Here is a 19,014-nt window from a genome sequence, read left to right as displayed (position 1 = left end):
ACTTTTAATGATATTTTCACTGTTTAGGAGTACTTTTACTCTGAAAATACTCAAGTAAAGTACAGTACTTGAGTAAATGCACTATATTTTTAAGCTCCTCATGTGTTTTGCGTGTAAAATTCTGTAGAGTAACTGGTAACTAAAGCTGTCAGATAAATGTAGTGAAGTAAAAAGTAGAAAGTGGCATGAAAAGAAGAAAGTATAAGTACCTCGGATACAGTACTTGAAGTAAATATAGTTAGTTACATTCCATAACTTATATTTTTTATTTACTACACTTTAAACGTCATAGTGTAGTTTTGTAGTGCACGACTTCAAACCCTCCTCTCAGTGCGTCTGTCCTCGATGTCCTCTGGTGTCACCACCCACAGCTATGATACTAATGTGCTGAGCAGGCAGAGCTTTGTCCTCCATCAGCCCACAGTCACCTCCCAGAGGTTCATCTCTCAGCCTGGACGTTTGCAGGACGCGCTCAGAGCCGAGGAAGAGGAGCTGCTTGTTTTAACACCGCGGGAGGCTCCGAGGACTTGAACTGTGTCGACAAAGACACATTCCTGCACTTTCACTGCACTCTGGGGTTTAACTGGCTGTGAAAATGGAGGACGGCGTTATCACAGAGATGGATTATCTCTCTGTGAGGTGTCCTTGATCGATCTGTCCTCAGTGGATAAGATTGTCGGGGGGGTGCAGTTTGGTTGTTACAGAACGACTCAGGGTCCGGATAAAAGACCCTGAAGTCATATACAAAAACACAATAAAATATCCTGGTTTAAAAGAAGGACACAGTCCGTATTAGTGTCGTACAAAGAGAACTGAAGCAACGTCTCCTCCACCACAAACTACATTTAAGTTTTGTTGACTTTAATTGAAAATCAGTGACAAATTTTTGACTAGTAGTTGAATTGAAGCAGTTTGCACTCGTTTTTAGGCTCCAACGACACAAAAATAACTTAATGAATGGTCGTTATTATCCTCCTGTTCTCTGTAACATAACAAAGAAACGATAAACGGAGACATTTTAAAACCAGAATGGATTTATTAAACATTTCAACATCAAAAGCCCTTTAACTGTTTTTTTTGTTACCCTTCGTTTGCAGTCGACGGTTGAATCCACAGGGGGAGAAATCAGCGTGTTTTCTGATGTTTTACAGGAGGAGACATGATGAGACACACATGATGCTCACATCGATCCAAGAAAGAAAAAAAAAACAAAAAAAACAGAAGCAACGTTTGGCACACAAAGTTCAAGTTTAAAAAAAGGTGTCACAACAAGTCCGGGGATCATTTCTGAGTCTTCTCTTGGTTCCTTCTCAAAATGATCCAACAGTTCGAGCTGTTTTACAGTAAAAGTACAGGTTTAGTAGTCAAGAGAAGTAGAAGAAACACGAGGGAGCTTCAGGCTGCGTTGGCAACAAGATAAAACAGGGAGGGCTCCAGACGTAACGCCCTCTTTCGGTCACACGGCGCTCCACACGCAAACCTTAGCATTGGTATTATTTACCTGTTAACCAGCTGCATCTTCAGACGTGTTTTTGTGATGGAACGATCACATATTTGTACGTTAACAGTCTCAGGAAACATTGGATTTAAACCTTGACGTTTGTGGAATGATGAAAACACATCTGAAGATCCAAAACTCTGCAGAATAACAAGTAAAATATATAGTGGTTTAACTTTTCCAAGAAGATTTGCGCAGAGAGCGCTACTTGACCGAATCACAGAGTCGCGTATCAAAACGCCGAAGCCACAAATGTTCAAGCTGGAAAACTGAAAACAAGTTTCTAATGTAAACCTCAGCTCCTTCACAACAAAAAGACAGTAATAGTGGGGTTTTTTAAGCCGCTGCTAGGACACAGATTTAACCATAATGTGCGCTGGTTTTATCTAAAAGAAAGAAAACGGGACGGTCTGAAATCACACCAAGTGTAAATCACAAATGAAGCCTCCTTTCAACATGAAGTATCAACGGCTTTAAGTGTTTACAGTGATCCTCCATCTCTTCACATTTTAAGAGGCAAAAATGGCGTCATGGAAGGAAGAAACACACGAACATGATGGATGGAAAGAGGAAAGAAATGAACCACAGCCTAACAAAAATAGTCTCAGATCTGCCAGAGAATGTTATATATTAAGAAAATAAATATTCTTATTATTTACAGTGGACACATCGGCTTGTTTCTTCCCTTCTTAGCAGCTCGAGCGCAGCTAATACAGATAATCACTGACAGCAGCCCGTCATTTTCTGTGTCAGAATCAGCACTTCTGAATATTTTGTTTTCACAGCCCATACGTTCAACTGTCGAGTACAGTTTCAATCAAATTATAGGTCCGTAATCACTCGCTGCACTCCATGGATCTACAGTATACTGGATGTAGCCACACACGGGGAAACTGTCACAACACCGACAGGACAAAGAAGTGAAGGAATAGTATTACGCACATTAAAATAAAAAGGGCAACAAAACAGACATATGACGATGTGTAAGCACACAACAGACGCTATTATCCACAGATTAACTATTTGCAAAAGAAGACACACAAACTATGTTTCTGCCAGTCTGAATTAAGCTCTGCCGACATTTTTAAGGTCCCCACTTTCAAAAAGTACAGGAACTTTTGCTGAATAGTTCTGATTGATCGAGTACTCGCAGCATTTTTTCAGCCATTTTAAAAAATCTGCAGCCGCAGACCCCTTTGTTTTGTTGATTGTGCTTCAACATGGAGTTACAGACGACAAACGGTCCAACGACGAAGCACAACGATGCGTAGGAACAGTTTTATCGTCCATCAGTGGACTAATTTGCTTCATCTTCACTGGTTTTTAGATCAAGGTGGAAACAAATACAAACACGTGTTGAAATAAAAGCAGCTCCTGGGACTCTGGTTGGAAATGCAGCCAGTCTAATGGTTTCCAAACTGGGGGACAGGAACCTCGACGGTCCCAGGATACATATGAGGGTTTACAGGAGGATTAAAGGGATTAGAGAAGTTCATTTTTCCTGACTTTAATCTAAGTTAGTTTTTTCCCAAATTAGATATTTTGAAGTCTTTGCGGCCTCTAAAAATAGAAGGCAAGAAAAAAAGAGGAAAGAATAATTTCCTGGTTAAACTGATTACAATTAAAACCGCTGACGCGTACACGGGTTGCGTTCTGGCCTTACGCACACATGTAGGCAGACATTGATAACACAATGATGGAAAAAAGAGACAAAAACGGCTGCTTACAATGTTTTGCTGACAAATAATCCAGGATTAGATTCTGTGAAGAGCAGTCGAGTTTCACTGCCTCGGTCACAGTATTTTCTGAAGCTGAGCAACCAACAAAAGTAAACAATCTGCTTCCTGTTTACAGCAACACGCACAACATGAATTATCATTGGATATGTGTTTTCAGGTGTGTTGGTGTGGACGGATAATCTGGGATTATAACGCTCATCTGGACGGAGATATTCAGAAAACATAGAAATTGTTTCATTATTGCTTTTTTGTTCCTTTCTGTTTGTTTTTATTTATCTTTGCTGCTTTTGTTGCGTGTTTGTGACACCTTCTTCTTCTTTTCTTTTTTTTTGACTTTGACTTGACTAATTTGTTTTTGTTTTTTTTTGTTCTTGTTGTAAGAAAAGCGACCACTTTGTTGAAGCGAATGTGATTCAAATAAAGTGACTTTTAGCTCAGATGGAACAAAATTAGATTTTCAGATTTGTTAATTTTGGTTTTGCTCAAGAGGGCGGCATCACAGACTTTGTGTTAACTTATATTTAATGTTATTCTCGTTTACACTGACTTCATCATCTTATCTGCCTTTTTATGATCTTTTATATCCGTTTCAATTAAAGTGCTGCAGACTAAATGAATGACTACCTGTGGAGAACCTCGCTGACACGACACAATCAGTGAAACTTTGCCTCTTTTCTTTAACAGGTCTAAAGTCTTGTGAACGAAAAGGTGATTCGGGTTGTTTCTAACATCTCTACACAAATATGACAAAAACAGCGAAGTGCTCAACTCTCCTCGATCCTGACGCGGCGCTGCAGATGAAAAAGGCAAAATGTGCACAGTGTGTAAACTTTTGTACAGAAGGACAGACAGGACAGACGGGAGGACTTCAGCTCCACATGTCACCCAACAGGTAAGCTGAAGAATGTGTTTATCACTCAGATCTTATCTTCTCACAGTGTTTGTGTGGTGAGAGCACACATGAAGGAGAGGCCGTGTGAAACTGATCACCACTGTACGAGTTACGTCTGTTAAAAAAAATGCCCTCTGTGGTTTCTGAGCTGTTCTGAGAGCGACACGTGATGAAGCTTCAGAGCTAAATACAGTCATTTAATTGCAGTGTGTGTTTAATATGTGTGTGTGTGTGCGCGTGTGTTGTGCTAAAACCGAACATGAGAAAACACCCTGCTTTCATTCAGTGCATTGTGAGGTTTCCTTCCCTTTTTATAATCCTGTACGTACTATCTGTAGGTCACAGTTATGGCTCGGGCTAAAACACACTTTATTTTAAAGGAATAGTTCAACGTTTTGGGTAACACACTCATGTGCTTTCTTTTCTGAGAGTGAAACGAGAAGATGGGGTTGTCACAGACATCACGTTCTAAGTGCTATATCGTATGCAACTGGACTTGTTTCATTACAGGAACCATCTGCGTTTCAACTTGAGATTCAGGCACCGCAGGATCATTCCTGAGAGCTTACGCTTGGCTTCCATTGTGAGAGGACGCATGGCCACAAGGATCCTTTCAGAGGGCTCGAAACCAGCTAGAGTGCAGCAGATTAATTTCACCATCGATGCACTCACTACTAGCAGTCTTTATGCTAAGCTAAAGACATCCAGCTCAATACTTATATGTCATTTTTTGACTCATTAACATTTTTATACAGACAAATCTTCTTTTTTTTTTTTTTTAAGCATCTATTTTGATTGTAAATCAATAATTTTAAAACATTTTGTCGGGTTTTGTTTATCTCGGTCAGAATTCGGACGGCTGGTTCCAGCTTCTAACAAGGTTTGTGAGCCAATAGTAAATGCTGTTGGCATCACATTGTATCTGTGTTTCGTCAGCATCAAGAGTCATGGTAGGTGCCAGTTTGTAAAAAACTTATAATGGCTGAGCTGTACAGCACACTGTACTGCCCTAACGTTAGCTATCTAGCGTTAGCAATGTGTGAATACATGCAACAAACTGGCAACCACTTGAGGAAGTGACGATTCAAACAACAGCAGTGCAGTGGGGGGAGAGGGACTGCCACATTCATGGCTGAATGTTATCAATAACATCTTTAAAATCAATTCTCTCATCTCACTCTCAGAAAGAAAACAGTTTTGTTGAACTATTCCTTTAACAATTTAAAATTCATAAGTACTTTTTTTCTAGTTCAGAGCTTGAACGTATAAATCAAGAACTCACTTCTTCATGATGACATACGAACACAAACATTTGTTAACCACCTCTGACAAGTATTTGGCCCTCATATGGCTGTTTTTAAGATACTGGTCGAGAGTCTAAATACCAAGGCAATCATTTAAACAAAGTGAGTACTGTTAGTTAAACACAAATGCGGTCTTCCTCCATCCCTTTCCCTTTCATCAATTTCCATTCTGAGATCATATTAGACTGTGCTCAGTCCGAACCTCCTCATTCCTAACTCTCTAATTCCACAGATGAATCATTGTTTTGAGCTACAGATGCTATAAAAAGTCAAGTGAAAATGTCATAAAAAGAGGAGGACCGGTCACCAGGTAACTAGCTGTGACTCACACATTCATGGCCCCATTCACTGTTGGTCATTTTCTACTTATGGCACATTCAACACAGCACAGGGCAGACTACTCTGCCTTGGATCCTTTGCCACCGGAGGAGCCTCTGAGGTAGGTGTTGTAGAAGAACACGGCAAACAGGACCAGGTAGCTGAGGTACATGAGAGAGCCCCACGTGACGTTGTCCACTTTGGATGGACAGCGCACCTCGTGCATCCAGTGGTACACCAGGCCCAGGACGGCCAGGCCCATCGCCATCTGCATGATCTGGGTGGCCGTGATGATCATGGCGAAGGGACGAGGCACTCGCAGGCCGGCCGCACGCGCCGCGTAGTACGTATACATGAGAGAGTGGACCACGTAGTTCATGGTCATGAACCAGCCGCCGCCCGCCACCTGGTCCTTGTAGGAGTACCAGGAGTAGAGCAGCACGGTGATGTGGTGGTACCAGTGCAGGAAGATGAGGCGCTGCTTCCGGAGGATGATGAACACTGTGTCACCTGAGAGAGACGGGGACAGGAAGTCATTCACAACGTACAGTAAAGTACAGTATAAAGTATAAAAGGACCTGAATGTTTTTTGCTCCGTCAGACTTTGCTGTGCTGATACTGCTGTTTTTTCTGTATGTTCCCAGACTTCAGCGATCACGCAGTTCAATGAGTACAGAGTTATAACTGATAGAAAAGCTGGACAAACTTGTGAAAGCAAGATTAAAGTTGTCATAAACCAGAAGGTCCTTGATAAGACTTATTTACACAGAACATTGTGCTGCGCTATATGCACAGGTCAGTATCTGAATTCCCCCTCTGGAGATCAATAAAAGCTTATTTTATGTTATCATATCTATAGTATTACAGTGTATATACTGTAATAAACTAATGGCCTGACCAACAGGAGGGTGAAGACATTCTTTCTGTCTGCAGATGAGGAAACTCGCTATCTGTATCAATCATGCACTAATGGAGTTTTCTTGCCACCTCAGCTTCTGCCTCCATTTCCTCCAGAGCGATCGGGTCTGTGTGTCCGACAGAGAGCATGAAGAGACTCGATTAGCGTGCAGACAGCGGCAGAGGAAGCTCTTAAGGTAATTGTCTGCTGCTAAATTTACTGGAAAGTTTAAGTGCTTCAAGGTACATAATTCAAGAGTCATTCAAAGTTAAAGTTGATGCCTGTCGTTGCATGTGAACACACAGTAAATTGCTCAGGGTGAGGAATTCAAGTGACATGCCTCAACTGTTTCAACTTGTTTATAGACCAAGACGCTTCTGAACTTTAAGGTTAAATTTTGTTGAAAATTGAAGGTTTATTTCAGACCTCTTGTTGACATATAACCACGGCCTCAACAGCATTTAATCCCCTCCATTTCAACATGTAATTAGGACTTATTTGAAATTTAGATTAACGTTATTTAAAGTCTGTTAAACCAAGAGTCAAATGGAAGTTAGACAGCAACTTTTCAAACACATTTAGCCTAGTTTTAACAGACATCTTAATGTGTGTAACATATCAGTAGCTAAAGATGAAATGTGGACATGGAGGAGTACACAGTATGAGAAGATATTAGGAGGAAGCCTTACCCAGCTCGGGGGCCTTGCTAAGAACGAAGGCGTAGGCCCAGAACTTGGTGACGGGGGCGCTGTAGAAGCTGGTGTCACACACCGACTGCCTGAAGCCGCTGGTTGTGAGGACGTGCAGCATGTAGAGGCCAGTCCTCAGCGCTCCGATGATACTGCAGAGTAAACACAAGGCATGCAAACACATTAACAGACCGTTTGACTCAAACTCTGATGTGTTCAAAGGAAACCATACAATTACTATTAATATACAGCTACTTCAGTAACATCTACGCTTCCATCATGCTGAACTAAAAGCAGATCGTTCAGCTGTAGTTCCTTGTTGCAATGGTTAGAGCTGCAACGATCAGTCGATTGAAAGACGATTAATCGGCAACTATTTTGATATTCAGCCATTTTTAAAGAACTCAAATAAGAGGAAAGAATGATAAGAATAATTCATGAGAAAATAATATATACCTTTTTCCAAGTGCAAATATGTAACGTGCAAGGGGCACATGAAGGAGTGGCTGAAGACAATGGCCAGACAGGGCGAGGACGTTCAGAGGACAGAGTTCATCAAGAATAAAGAAGCTTTTATCTGAGACCGTGTGGTCTTTATCTGTTTGCACTTACAGCAATTTCATGTTCAAGTTCCCAGCTTGCATTCTGAGTTTCATATTTATGCAATACTGGTTCTGGTTTCAGTCTGATGCCACCAAATCGAAAAGAATTTAATCAAATTTAACCAACCACATCCAAATCAAACAGAGGGAACAAGTGCAAATATCCAGTCCCTCCAGTCCTACACTAAACTATCAAAAATAAAAAGTATGATCTGCCTTATTTATATTCAACAGACATTACCAGGTTACCTCGTTGTGTTCTTTACAGAAAATACAGCCTTATTGCAGCAGCCAGCATCATCATTCTGAAGGCAATCCAACAACTCCCTTGGAAAAATGGGATAGTCTCAGTCTTGAGCCCTGATGTGTAACCGTGTAATCATTCAGCCAGTGCAGAGAGTATAAAAAAACTATGTCAAGGGTCAAGATACTTCCTAAGTCTCTAACTTGAGCCTGCAAACACCATTTTTACAACCCATGTCATCGTTTCTCATAAAAACATCACTCATCCAGAGAGTACAATACACTCGTCCATTGTTTGTGCTCTGCTACAGCCATAAACACTCCACATTACTCATCCCTGTAATGTCAATAAAAGCCTCTAAGAGCAATGCAATCATACTGTAGTGCAATCATACATTGATCCAGAGCAGGAAGCAATTCTTATGCCCAACATTATTAACAAACAGACCTAAACTGTGCAGTGCGGCTAGTCTGATTTTCAAGCACAACCTGTACAATCATTATAAAATATAAAACACTAATTTACAAGAGAAATCCCTCCACTGCTCTGCAGAAAACAAGCTATACAAGTATGAATGAAATGAGAGATACAACTCCTTCCTCGTGTCTCTCAATGATCAATCCAAGAAATACTGCTTTTGACATCTTTCCAAGCAGAGACGTGAACTGGTTCTTCTTACCGCTTTTCTCATTATGGTTTCTACTTCATGAGGTTATCTAAAGCCTGTTTTGTTAAGGGTATACTATGCCTAAAAATCGAGTGTGGGATCACTACAAGTTGAAAAGAAAACACAGTACGGTGTTGTCCGTTGTAAAACTGAATTAGCTTACCACAATAGCATGCTGCAGCACCTCAACAGAAAACATCTATTCTATGCATCCAGTCCAACAAGGTGTCTTAGCGTTACGTTTGCAACAGCATTTAGCGTAAATCAATGTGATTGCGAGTTGATTAATGATATCACCGGCCATCTAAGAGCCTCGGAAACCTTAAAGTCATGTCCTGTATGCAGGCAGCGGTGGGGTGGAGAGGGCAGGTTGTGCCCACTGCTGTGGGATTAAGATTAGAGGGAGGGCTCAACACACCACAGATCCACCGGTGATGGAGCTCTGTGCAGCAGCCCCGCCTGCTGCCACCTGCCAAGTGGGTCACCGTGTCTACAAACTCTGCTGGCAGCGGCTGCAGAGTCGGCTCCATGTTCGTTTGTTTGTTTTTAAGTGGAAGCAACAAACATTTAGTCACGTATAGTGGCAGATGTTTTAAATATGAAAATGTGGCTTTCGTATGGTAATTGGATTTAAAGATAAGCATCGCATACATTACGTAACTCTCCAGGGTTTTACTATAATCTACATTCTCTCATCTAATGGAATGTAAATAAAAGCTACACAGTAATCTTTACAACATAAACAACAACAAAACTCTGTAAATCGACCGAGGAAGAAATTTCAAATCCTGTGAAATGACGAGACAACAAACCGGTGCAGCAGAAGTTCGTGCTACCACTGTGCTCTATAACACTCACATAACATTGCTGCAACACACAAGATGACAATCTCAGCTTTCGAGGTGTGAAAATTCTTTCTGTGAATTGTTTGTCCTTTTCCTTTGAGTCCACAGCTCACACCTTTAAAGCCAGCGAGGAATGTGTTGGTGACAGTCGTGTCATGTAACTGGTTTCAACCTTTTAAGGCGTCACACGTTCTCAGAGCACATTCCCAACCTGAACTCATCCGGCCTCAGATGAAATGATATCATCTTCCTGATTAACCAGATAGCTTCAGAACTCAAAGTAATTACTCATCTTTGTGAACAGCAAATCAGAAGTAAAAACAACCAATAAAAGGACTGGGGGATGAGAGTAGACAAGCAGCAAGCCATCCTGAGTTTATTCCATCTACATGCACAAACCTGTAAGACGTTCAGGTCGTAAAGCATTAATCCAAATCAAAATCCACACCATGAATCATTATTCTTGTTGCAGCTTAGTTTTCTGAAAACGATGTTAGTTAAGGAGCTATAATGAGGTGACTCACACAGACAGCTCTCCCCTCAGAGGATTTAAACTTCATTCTGAGTTTCACACATTTTATGCTCGAGCCCACGAGATCATATTCTATATAAATATTCTGCCTACAGATATCTTTAGACGGTTACACCCTGTTGTCTTCTATTAAACCTTTAAACCTGTTACACACTGCAGATTAGGGCTGTAACCAACGTCATTATCATTATCAATCAATTTGTATGTCATATTTTTCAATTAATCATTTAGTCTACGGTGACAAATTGCTTGCTTTGTTCAGGGATGGAAGATGTACTCAGACAGCACTACAGTACTTCATTATAAAGCTGTTTGTCACACATTTTACCTTTATCAGAGGAGTCAAAACAGAGTCATGCCGATTTGCATTTCCATTGTAAGTTTTAATGTGCCAACTGGAGCCAAGCCAAGTCAGCATTTCCTGATTTTACTGCATCATGATACAAGCTTTTAAAGAACTAAGTACTAGAGGAGTTTTATTGCGAATAAGTTATAGACAATTAAACGTGTTTGTTATAAATGTATGGAGCTTTTTTAGGAGCCGAAGGAAGAGTATTTATAGCAGCTCCTCTGACCACTACACAAGCCATAAGCACCTCATCAGTTAAAGACACACCTTCAGGCAGGAAGCCCTATTGTAATGGAAATGCAAATCACCAGCAGTGCTGGGCCGATGTGCCGAGTCAAACCGATGGGAAAAACACCATGTGACTCACCTGAAGATAGCCAGGCTGAGTGACCACAGCACTAAAGGCCGTCGCAGGTTCAGCTTCGGCCTCTCTCTCATGAAGTGCTGACCGCCGAACACGAGCGCAGCATACAGGCCACAGAACATGAACGACTTGCTCCTGTGAACGACAAAAGACAACATTATAACGCACTGAACAGAACCAGAACATTAGCGGGGTTATTTAACCTAGCCTCATTCATATAGGGTAGACAAAATTATGGAAAAACCTGTCGGTACGATACAAAACAAACAACATTCTTCCAAATAAACACACAGTTGAATCAACACATCCTAAAAAACTGTAACCATCAGATCTGGGCAAAGTCATTTAGTCAGTTTTGATGCTCTCCACATTGATTTTACATTCATTTAGCTTCAGTGCTGCACCTAAACCTTCTGATGGGAGCGGTAACAGTGCTCACATGTACTCTGACCTCTATCAGGTTACAAAAGAGGAAGAAGGTGACGTCCTCTGACAAACAGTCCTGTTAAACTCTACATCACCTCAGTCAAACCCTGAAACACTCAGTGATGATACAGATGTAACACTGTTACATAAGGACATTACTCAAATAGGATGAACAGACCAGACAGCTGAAAATCAAAGCAAATATGACCACATCTGACTGTCTGCTGCTGAGGTCATGTCTAAGGTAAATGCATGACATATATATATATATATCATGTTTACAAAACTATAAATTAAAAAAGTCATCTTTATAATCCTTCACTCCTGATGGCAGCCTGATACTTATCCTCATTTATAATCACAGCAGAGGATTAACAGAGATTAGTGGCTGACACACTGACCACTCAGACTGCCATGTCTGGGTGATGAGGCAATTTGAACTGGGCACTGCTCCACCTGGCTTATCAGCAGCCAATGATACCAGTTTAATTAGAGCCAGTAGCAGAAAATGATGACAGAACAGAAAAAGTCAGCTCCGGAGCTCGGACACAAAAAGCAGAGCTGAATATCACAGATGATGTGTGCACTGTGCTAAAATCAACCCGACCTGATATTGTAAAATCGTTTCATAAATAAACACCGTCTGTGTGCATTACATGTGTGATGGTGTGCGTGCGACTGAAGTGGTCTGGGAATACACCAGATGACTAATCCAGATTGGCACAATACATATCAGGATGAGTAGATGCTGCTGCTGCTGCTGCTGCTGCTTGACCCAGTTAATGCTTCTGATAGCTGCTCCCAGTCCAACCAGGCTGGAGGCAGAAAAACCTGCATGAAGCCTCCAGGACTGATAGAGTCAAATATTTAAAAGCTGCTATGGCTGTAACTAAATACCAGTTTTATTCTTGATTAATTTGATTTGATTTATTGATTATTTAGTATATGCAATGTATGAAAATAGTGAAAAATACAATTTCACAGATTAAACAGAGCTGCAACTAGGGCTGCACGATACTGGAAATAAAACTGACATTGTGATATTTTGGGTTTCTTTTGCAATGTGAAAAACTACAGGAATTTCCTCCAGATAAGTTGGGTAGCTTTATTTGGAAAAGAAAATATTAATTTCAGAATGATTGGGCTGATTTTATCAAACACCCACAGCAGGCCCTGCTTCACTTGATAAACTGATCTAGATCAATTGTGATTGGTGGTTTGCTGTGCGTGCCGAGCCTGCATGCCACTCACAAGCAGCAAACAATTCCCATGTATCCAAGAACCCTTAAATCAGACTGAATTATGTAATTTTAGACACATATCACCTGTTTATTAGTCGAGTTTCAAGTTTTGCTTCTGGATCAAGCGACAAAAAGTTAGAATATGACGTGTCTGAGTTTATCCTGCGATGTGACTATTGTAGATGTGCACATCGCAATGTCAGTGCTGAAACGCTGTATTGTGCCACCCTAGCTGCAACGACTAGATTAATCGATTAGTTAATCAAAAGAAAATTCCTTTCAGTCATTTTTCAACCAAAACCCCTCAAACATTTACTGGTTCAACTACTTAAATGTGAGGATTTGCTGCTTTTCTTCTCACTTATGACAGTAAATGAAGAGTGTTTGGGGTTTGGACTGTTGGTTGGACAAAGGAAGCATTTTGAAGACGTTGCTTTGGGCTCTGGGAAATTGTGATGAGCGTGTATCAAAATTATTTTTTTGGGATCAATTTCTATTGGTATTTGTATATCAATAAACCAGTTAAACAGGAGAGAGGGATTAAGTATACTCAATCCATTGCAAGAGAAGCAAGAGAACAAAAGAAACAACAAAGATTAAATTCTCATTCTCCCCTGGGCCAATACAAATAAATTAAGAAAAAATTATTTTGACATTTTACGAACTAAAGGATTATCATGACACAAATCATCAGATTAATTGACAATGCCAACAATCTTTAGTTGCACCCACATACTGCAAAATGACGTCTTGAAAATTCTTATGTTTTCTGACCTACGGGCAGAGCCCATAAGAGAGCCCATAAGAGAAGTAGGAACCAGGATTTTTGCTTGATGAATGACTTAATGATTAATAAATTATTAGAATTAATGTCCATTGTCTAATCCAGCTTTCCACAGTGTTTTCCAAAGGCAGAGAGCAGCATTTTTAAGTAGCTCTCAATAAACAGCGTTTCAAGAACACGTGCACTCAGAGATATCCGAGTGTGTGTGTGTAACACAGATAGAGAAAGATGAAGAGCTATGGTGCAGGCTAAAGGTGAGCTACTCATTAATACTGCCTGAGAACAGGAGCTGATTCGATAAAGAACATCTCCCTTTCTGTAAACTGCTGCGCCAAGGAGTAACACAAAGTCCTCTTTAGCTACATTACTGAAGTGTGTGTGTGTGTGTGTGTCCTGCAGAATGATTAACATTAATGTGGATGGTAATGAGAAGGAGAGGTGATACTAAGGGCTCCGTTACGAACCACAATACATTATTAGTGCAGACTAGGGCTGCAGTTTACGATTATTTACACTATCCATTTACCTGTCAATTATTTTCTTGATTAATCTCTGAGTAGTTTCATCTATAAAATGTCAAGAAATTGTGAAAAATGTCAATCAGTGCTTCCCAAAGCCCAGGATGACGTCCTCACATGTCTTGTTTTGTCCACAAGCCATAGATATTCAGTTTACTGTCACAGGGGAGGAAAGAAAGCGGAAGATATTCACATTCAAGAAGCTGGAATCAGAGATATTTTCTCCAGAATTATTTAAACCAATTATTTATTAATTAATTTCAAATATGAAGATTTGCTGCTTCCCTTTTACTGTTAAGTGTAAATGTTTGGACTGGAGAAGTCGTCTTTGGCTGTTAGGAACAGTGATGTGCATTTTATAGCTCAAATAACATTTTGTTTTGAATTTCTTAAATAATGTTGTGTCTGCAATGTGAACCTGACAAGATAAATTGAAATTTAAAAAACAATAATTATGGTATTTCATGCCAAACAACCGGTTGACCCTGTCACCTGGATGTCACATTCCCTTGGTTACATAACACATGTCAGAGAGAGAGGAATAGTGTGTGTAAGTGACAGGTGATATGGTTCAGGTGATCAGAAGAAGTTTCAGCAAACAACCTGAGGTGTGGCTGTGATGTGTTGACAGAGTTGAAAAGTGAAATATGCCCGTTATAATTTATCAGGGCCTTCGATACAGCACTCAAATCAAAGAAGGTTTTTTTGAAACCTGTAGTCCAAAATCAATACATCTTCAGTTTTCTGTCATATGTGACAAAGATAAGCATCAAACCACACACTATTTTGTCTCTAAGTAGGTTTCTGGGAGCTGCAACAATTAATTGATAAGTTGTCAACTATAAATTAATCGGTAACTATTCGGATAATCGATTACTTGGTTTGAGTATTTTCTTAAATGAAAATAAGTCAAATTTCTCTGATTTCTGCTTCTTAAATGTGAATATTTTCTGGTTTCTTTCCTCCTCTATGACATTAAACTGTGGACAAAACAAGACATTTTAGGATGTCATCTTCGGCTTTGCAAAACAGTGATCAACATTTTTCTCCATTTTAAAACAAGCAAACAACTGATCAGTTAATCTTAAAGATATTCCACAGATTAACAGACAATGAGAGTAACTGTTAATTGCAGTCCTGGGATGAACTCCAGCACGGCAACTTTGTTTCAAGATGTATCTTTGCCATTTCATATAAAATTTCTGACCCTAAATCCCCCAAAATTCTACACACAGGACCTTTAGATGATGATCAAAAATAAATATCTGCAGCTGTAATCTTAAAGAAAAACCTGTTTGTATTGATCAAAGTCATCTATGGTATTGGCACCTGTACTAGAACATTTCAAACAATAATCTGCCTTATAGTGATATTGTATGCTGGAAAACAACAATAGGCACGGTGAATAGTGTTAACAGCAGATAACTACAGGCTGCAGAAAGATCTATGTGGCCTGAAGTGATCTGTGAAGGAATAATCTGCTGTCTGGAGGTACAATTTTGTGCCTTTACAGCAAAGTTATTGGACGATTCAGCAGCAGGAATGTTGAAGTGGATCCAAACCTCAGAGCTCCTGCTATTATTCACTCGCCCCTCTTTAAGGTGTCTACATCCTCCATGCTGTGTGGAGGCCCTGGTGGGGGATGTGTTTGGCTGGACGTTGCTCTGACAGCTCCCTCTCTCCTGTAACTGCTGTATTTAGTTTCACTCTTGCACAGGCCTACAAAAATGTGGTCCTACTAGGTCTCTCAGTGAAGGGTCACTCCCTCTTTAGGAGCCGTTTAATTGGACAATGAAGAATGCGATTGTACAGGCAGCGATCCAGCACTTGGCCCTTTGTTTTGGTTGCATACACAATAGACAATGCAAGATGTGTTAATGCATTTGGATTAGATGTACTTAACGGTTGAATAGCCGTTAATGAAATAATAATTTAATTTAGATGGGAGCCTGGCCTATGGGAGCACTGATGAAGTCATATCGTGCATCCTCAAGGACGTTTGAATTAAAGCGGGTAAATTAAACAGTTTAAGCTAACTTTAGCTAATTAACCTGAGCCTGAAATGAGACACGTTAAGACAACAGTTACATAAGAAAACCACATTAATGGAGGGAGAAGTGACCAGTTCAATAATGTAACACCGGGTCCGCATGGCGAGCAGCAGCAGCAGCGGACATGAAGTTACACAGAGCCGACCACCCACCACAGGCTGTCTGGTGAGAGGAGGAGGACATCTTTTATCTTATTAACTAGCATTTCCCCGTTAGCTAACATCCTCCCGGGTACATACCAGTTCTCCTGCATCCATTCTAGAGCCCGTCTTTCGTCGAAACGCCGCTCGAAATCGTACTCCGCAAGCGCTGAGCTGTCGTTCATCTTCACCCGGGAACCTGGAAGTATCTGGGGGGGGGTGTAATGTGTGGTGTTCGGAGGGATGTGACCGCGCCGAGCCGGGCTACACGAACAGTCTGACAGCCGCTCGGTGATCCGGATGATATTAGCTGGATTATCACCGGTTAAAGTCCGGGGTGACGGAAGGATGCGGTACCGCCAGATGCACTTCCCCTCTGACTGTCACTCACTTTCATTAACGGCATCCAGTTAACGGCAGCAACGGCTAGCTGAAACAATGCTATTCCGGTTCGGACTTTCAAAATAAAACGTGTAGGAGCGATGACGCAACAAAATGTCTTGGCCGCAGTTTCTAATGCTTCAATTAGGACTTAAATATACTCTTAATACGCACTTATTTATTTATTTTACTTTATATGGGGTCAGATAACCATGAATTACAGTTTGAGCCTGTGAAATGATGTTAAGAAAGGCTTATGTTCTTTCAAATAATTATATATCACCCCTTGTTAACAAGTGGAACAGTCCAGTCACCAAAATAAAATGTTGACAGCTAACGCAGATTTCCAAGAATGGTATACACCATATTAACATATATTATTATTATAACATATAGTACATATTATTATTTCTATAATACGTGTCAGGAGGAGGAATTCGACAGTTGAGACCTCGCTGTGTTTGTGGTGCAAAAAACCAGGTGTTTTAAGCCAAAACATGATCTTTTCCTAAACCTAACCAAGTGTTTTTGCTGTGATTAGTAGCAGCAAAGTTGGCAAGAGTAATATTATACTATCTACTACAACAGCATACACAAGAATACTATGTAGATAATATGAATAAGCACATTATACTGAGTGTTTTTCTTTATTACTATATAATATGATGTAGTATATAGTTTAATAAAACAGAATAACATAATATATAGTATAATACAGCAATATAGCATAGTTTAAAAATATTGTCGCCTAGTATAGAACAGTTTAATATTTAATAAACAATGAATATAGTACAATACATCATATATGAAAAAATATATGAAATATAGGATAAAATATAGCAAAATAGATTTATTATATCATTTAAATAAAGTAATTTTTGCTCTTCCATAATTATATCTAATTGGTGTGTAATGACATTGTATGGATTAAAGTAAGTCATAAATTACTTATAACTTATAATAATTTAATCATTAAAAGAAAACGATCATTATTTGCTGTCCTAAACTTTACTGTGAAGGTAAAAGCAGGTGCTTCCGGTTCCTCGCGCTGTCACAGGGCGGTTGACGCAGTCAGAGCACGTTCTCTCGCTCTCTTCCTCGAGCATGCGGCGGGGGCGGGGCTTAGTGGTGACGTAGTATGATGCGGTGGGAGCGTTAACACCGAGAGTGCTGACCCTACAGAGGACCAGTGAGTCCGTCTGGGTCCAGTCTGACCAAAACTGGGACACTGGGTGCTGGTTTCTAGACTTTAGTTCAGTGAGAATATTCAGTCGAGTACTGTAGATTCTGAGGTACTTGTACTTTACTTGAGTATTTCCATGTTATGCTACTTTTTCTTCATTTTGGAGGCAAATATTGTAGATATGTTGCCACACTGATATTATTTCCCAGCCCTGCACATATTACTTATTATGATGCAGTAATATATATTATTCTGTAATCAGCTATTCTACTTTTACTTTTAGTAATACTTTTGTACTCTTACCCAAGTAGAGTTTTAAACGCAGGGCCTTTACTCACATCGTCCCACAGTATGTCATTGTTATTCTTTAATTAAGTAAAATACCTGAGTACTTCTTCCACCACTGTTCATCAATTAGGCAATCAGCCTAAAGATAATTGGCAATTATTTTGAAAATAGACTGGTCGAAATTCACTGGCTGCACCTTTCCTGACTACTTGTATATCCTCAGGGACTTTTACTAATGCTTGTACTGCTGCTACTGCACCACTTCACTTCTCACCTCTATTAATAGTTTTGATTTTTATCCTCTTTCATAGTTGTCCTGCATAGGCAACGTCATGTTTGCACCTTGTTTTGTATCTTCCTCTCTGTCTGAACGTGGCTTCAGAACAAAGAGAAACAAAATGTCCATCTTGCACTGCACTGTACAAACGTGTCACCATAAACTCTCTCTTATCATTTGTTCTTGGTCCTGAATGTGAATAATTGCTGATTTTCTTAGCATCCAATAATAATTAACTGAATATCTTTGGGTTTTGGACTCTTGATCGTACAAAACACGAAATCTGAACACGTCACGTTGGACTCTGGAAGACTGTGAAGGACATTTTTCCCTATTTTCAGACATTTTATAAACCAAACCATGAAACAATTCATTGAGAAGATACCTTCTGTATTCAGTTAAATCTGTTCTACCAATATACTTGATGAATTTAATTAATTCCACATCAGTCACTCTATAAAATCCACACCTTCACCTCCACATCATCTGTCCTCATGTGCAGTCCTGTTATCTATAGCCACTTACTGAATCTGCTCATTGATAAACTGGAATATGTGCCAAAGGGGAAACAGCCACTCACAATATATCTAAACTGTGAGGTGTGCAGTTACACAAGACTGCTGATTGCACAGCTGTACACGTCCGTTACCTCACCTGATGTGACGCGGCAGCGCTGGACGCACAATCAAGGCTGGATCAAAGGTAAAGGTTAGCAGTCAGGTCCCAAGTTCACTGTGTTGCAACAAACCCTATCACCGGAATAAATGATGGTGATGTTCATTTC

General features: G+C 40.1%; 1 protein-coding gene across 1 annotated transcript; it reads right to left on the bottom strand.

Annotated features, from left to right (window-relative positions):
* Nucleotides 1–1,012: 1,012 nt before the first annotated feature.
* On the bottom strand, nucleotides 1,013–16,522 carry LOC311251024 (very long chain fatty acid elongase 6-like). Its single transcript, XM_084343283.1, has 4 exons — nucleotides 16,201–16,522; nucleotides 10,945–11,076; nucleotides 7,339–7,490; nucleotides 1,013–6,261 (listed from the first exon to the last, which is right to left on the bottom strand). Exons 1-4 carry the CDS (start codon nucleotides 16,284–16,286, stop codon nucleotides 5,831–5,833), a joined length of 801 nt encoding a protein of 266 aa, XP_084199409.1. The 5' UTR covers nucleotides 16,287–16,522; the 3' UTR covers nucleotides 1,013–5,830.
* Between the last annotated feature and the right edge of the window lie 2,492 nt (nucleotides 16,523–19,014).

This window comes from Pagrus pagrus (assembly GCF_965226575.1).
Source record: "Pagrus pagrus genome assembly, chromosome: 21".
Classification (NCBI taxonomy): Eukaryota; Metazoa; Chordata; class Actinopteri; order Spariformes; family Sparidae; genus Pagrus; species Pagrus pagrus.
Note: the sequence above shows the minus strand (reverse complement) of the source record. Positions and strands in the feature narration are given on the sequence as shown.

Bases quoted from the DNA above. Each gene is read 5' to 3' on its own strand.
- LOC311251024 (XM_084343283.1), bottom strand. From the start codon at position 16,286: ATGAACGACAGCTCAGCGCTTGCGGAGTACGATTTCGAGCGGCGTTTC. The intron at 7,491-10,944 runs GTGAGTCACATG...TTTACTCTGCAG, and splicing joins CTCAGCCTGGCTATCTTCAG to TATCATCGGAGCGCTGAGGA. The intron at 6,262-7,338 runs GTAAGGCTTCCT...CGTCTCTCTCAG, and splicing joins TAGCAAGGCCCCCGAGCTGG to GTGACACAGTGTTCATCATC.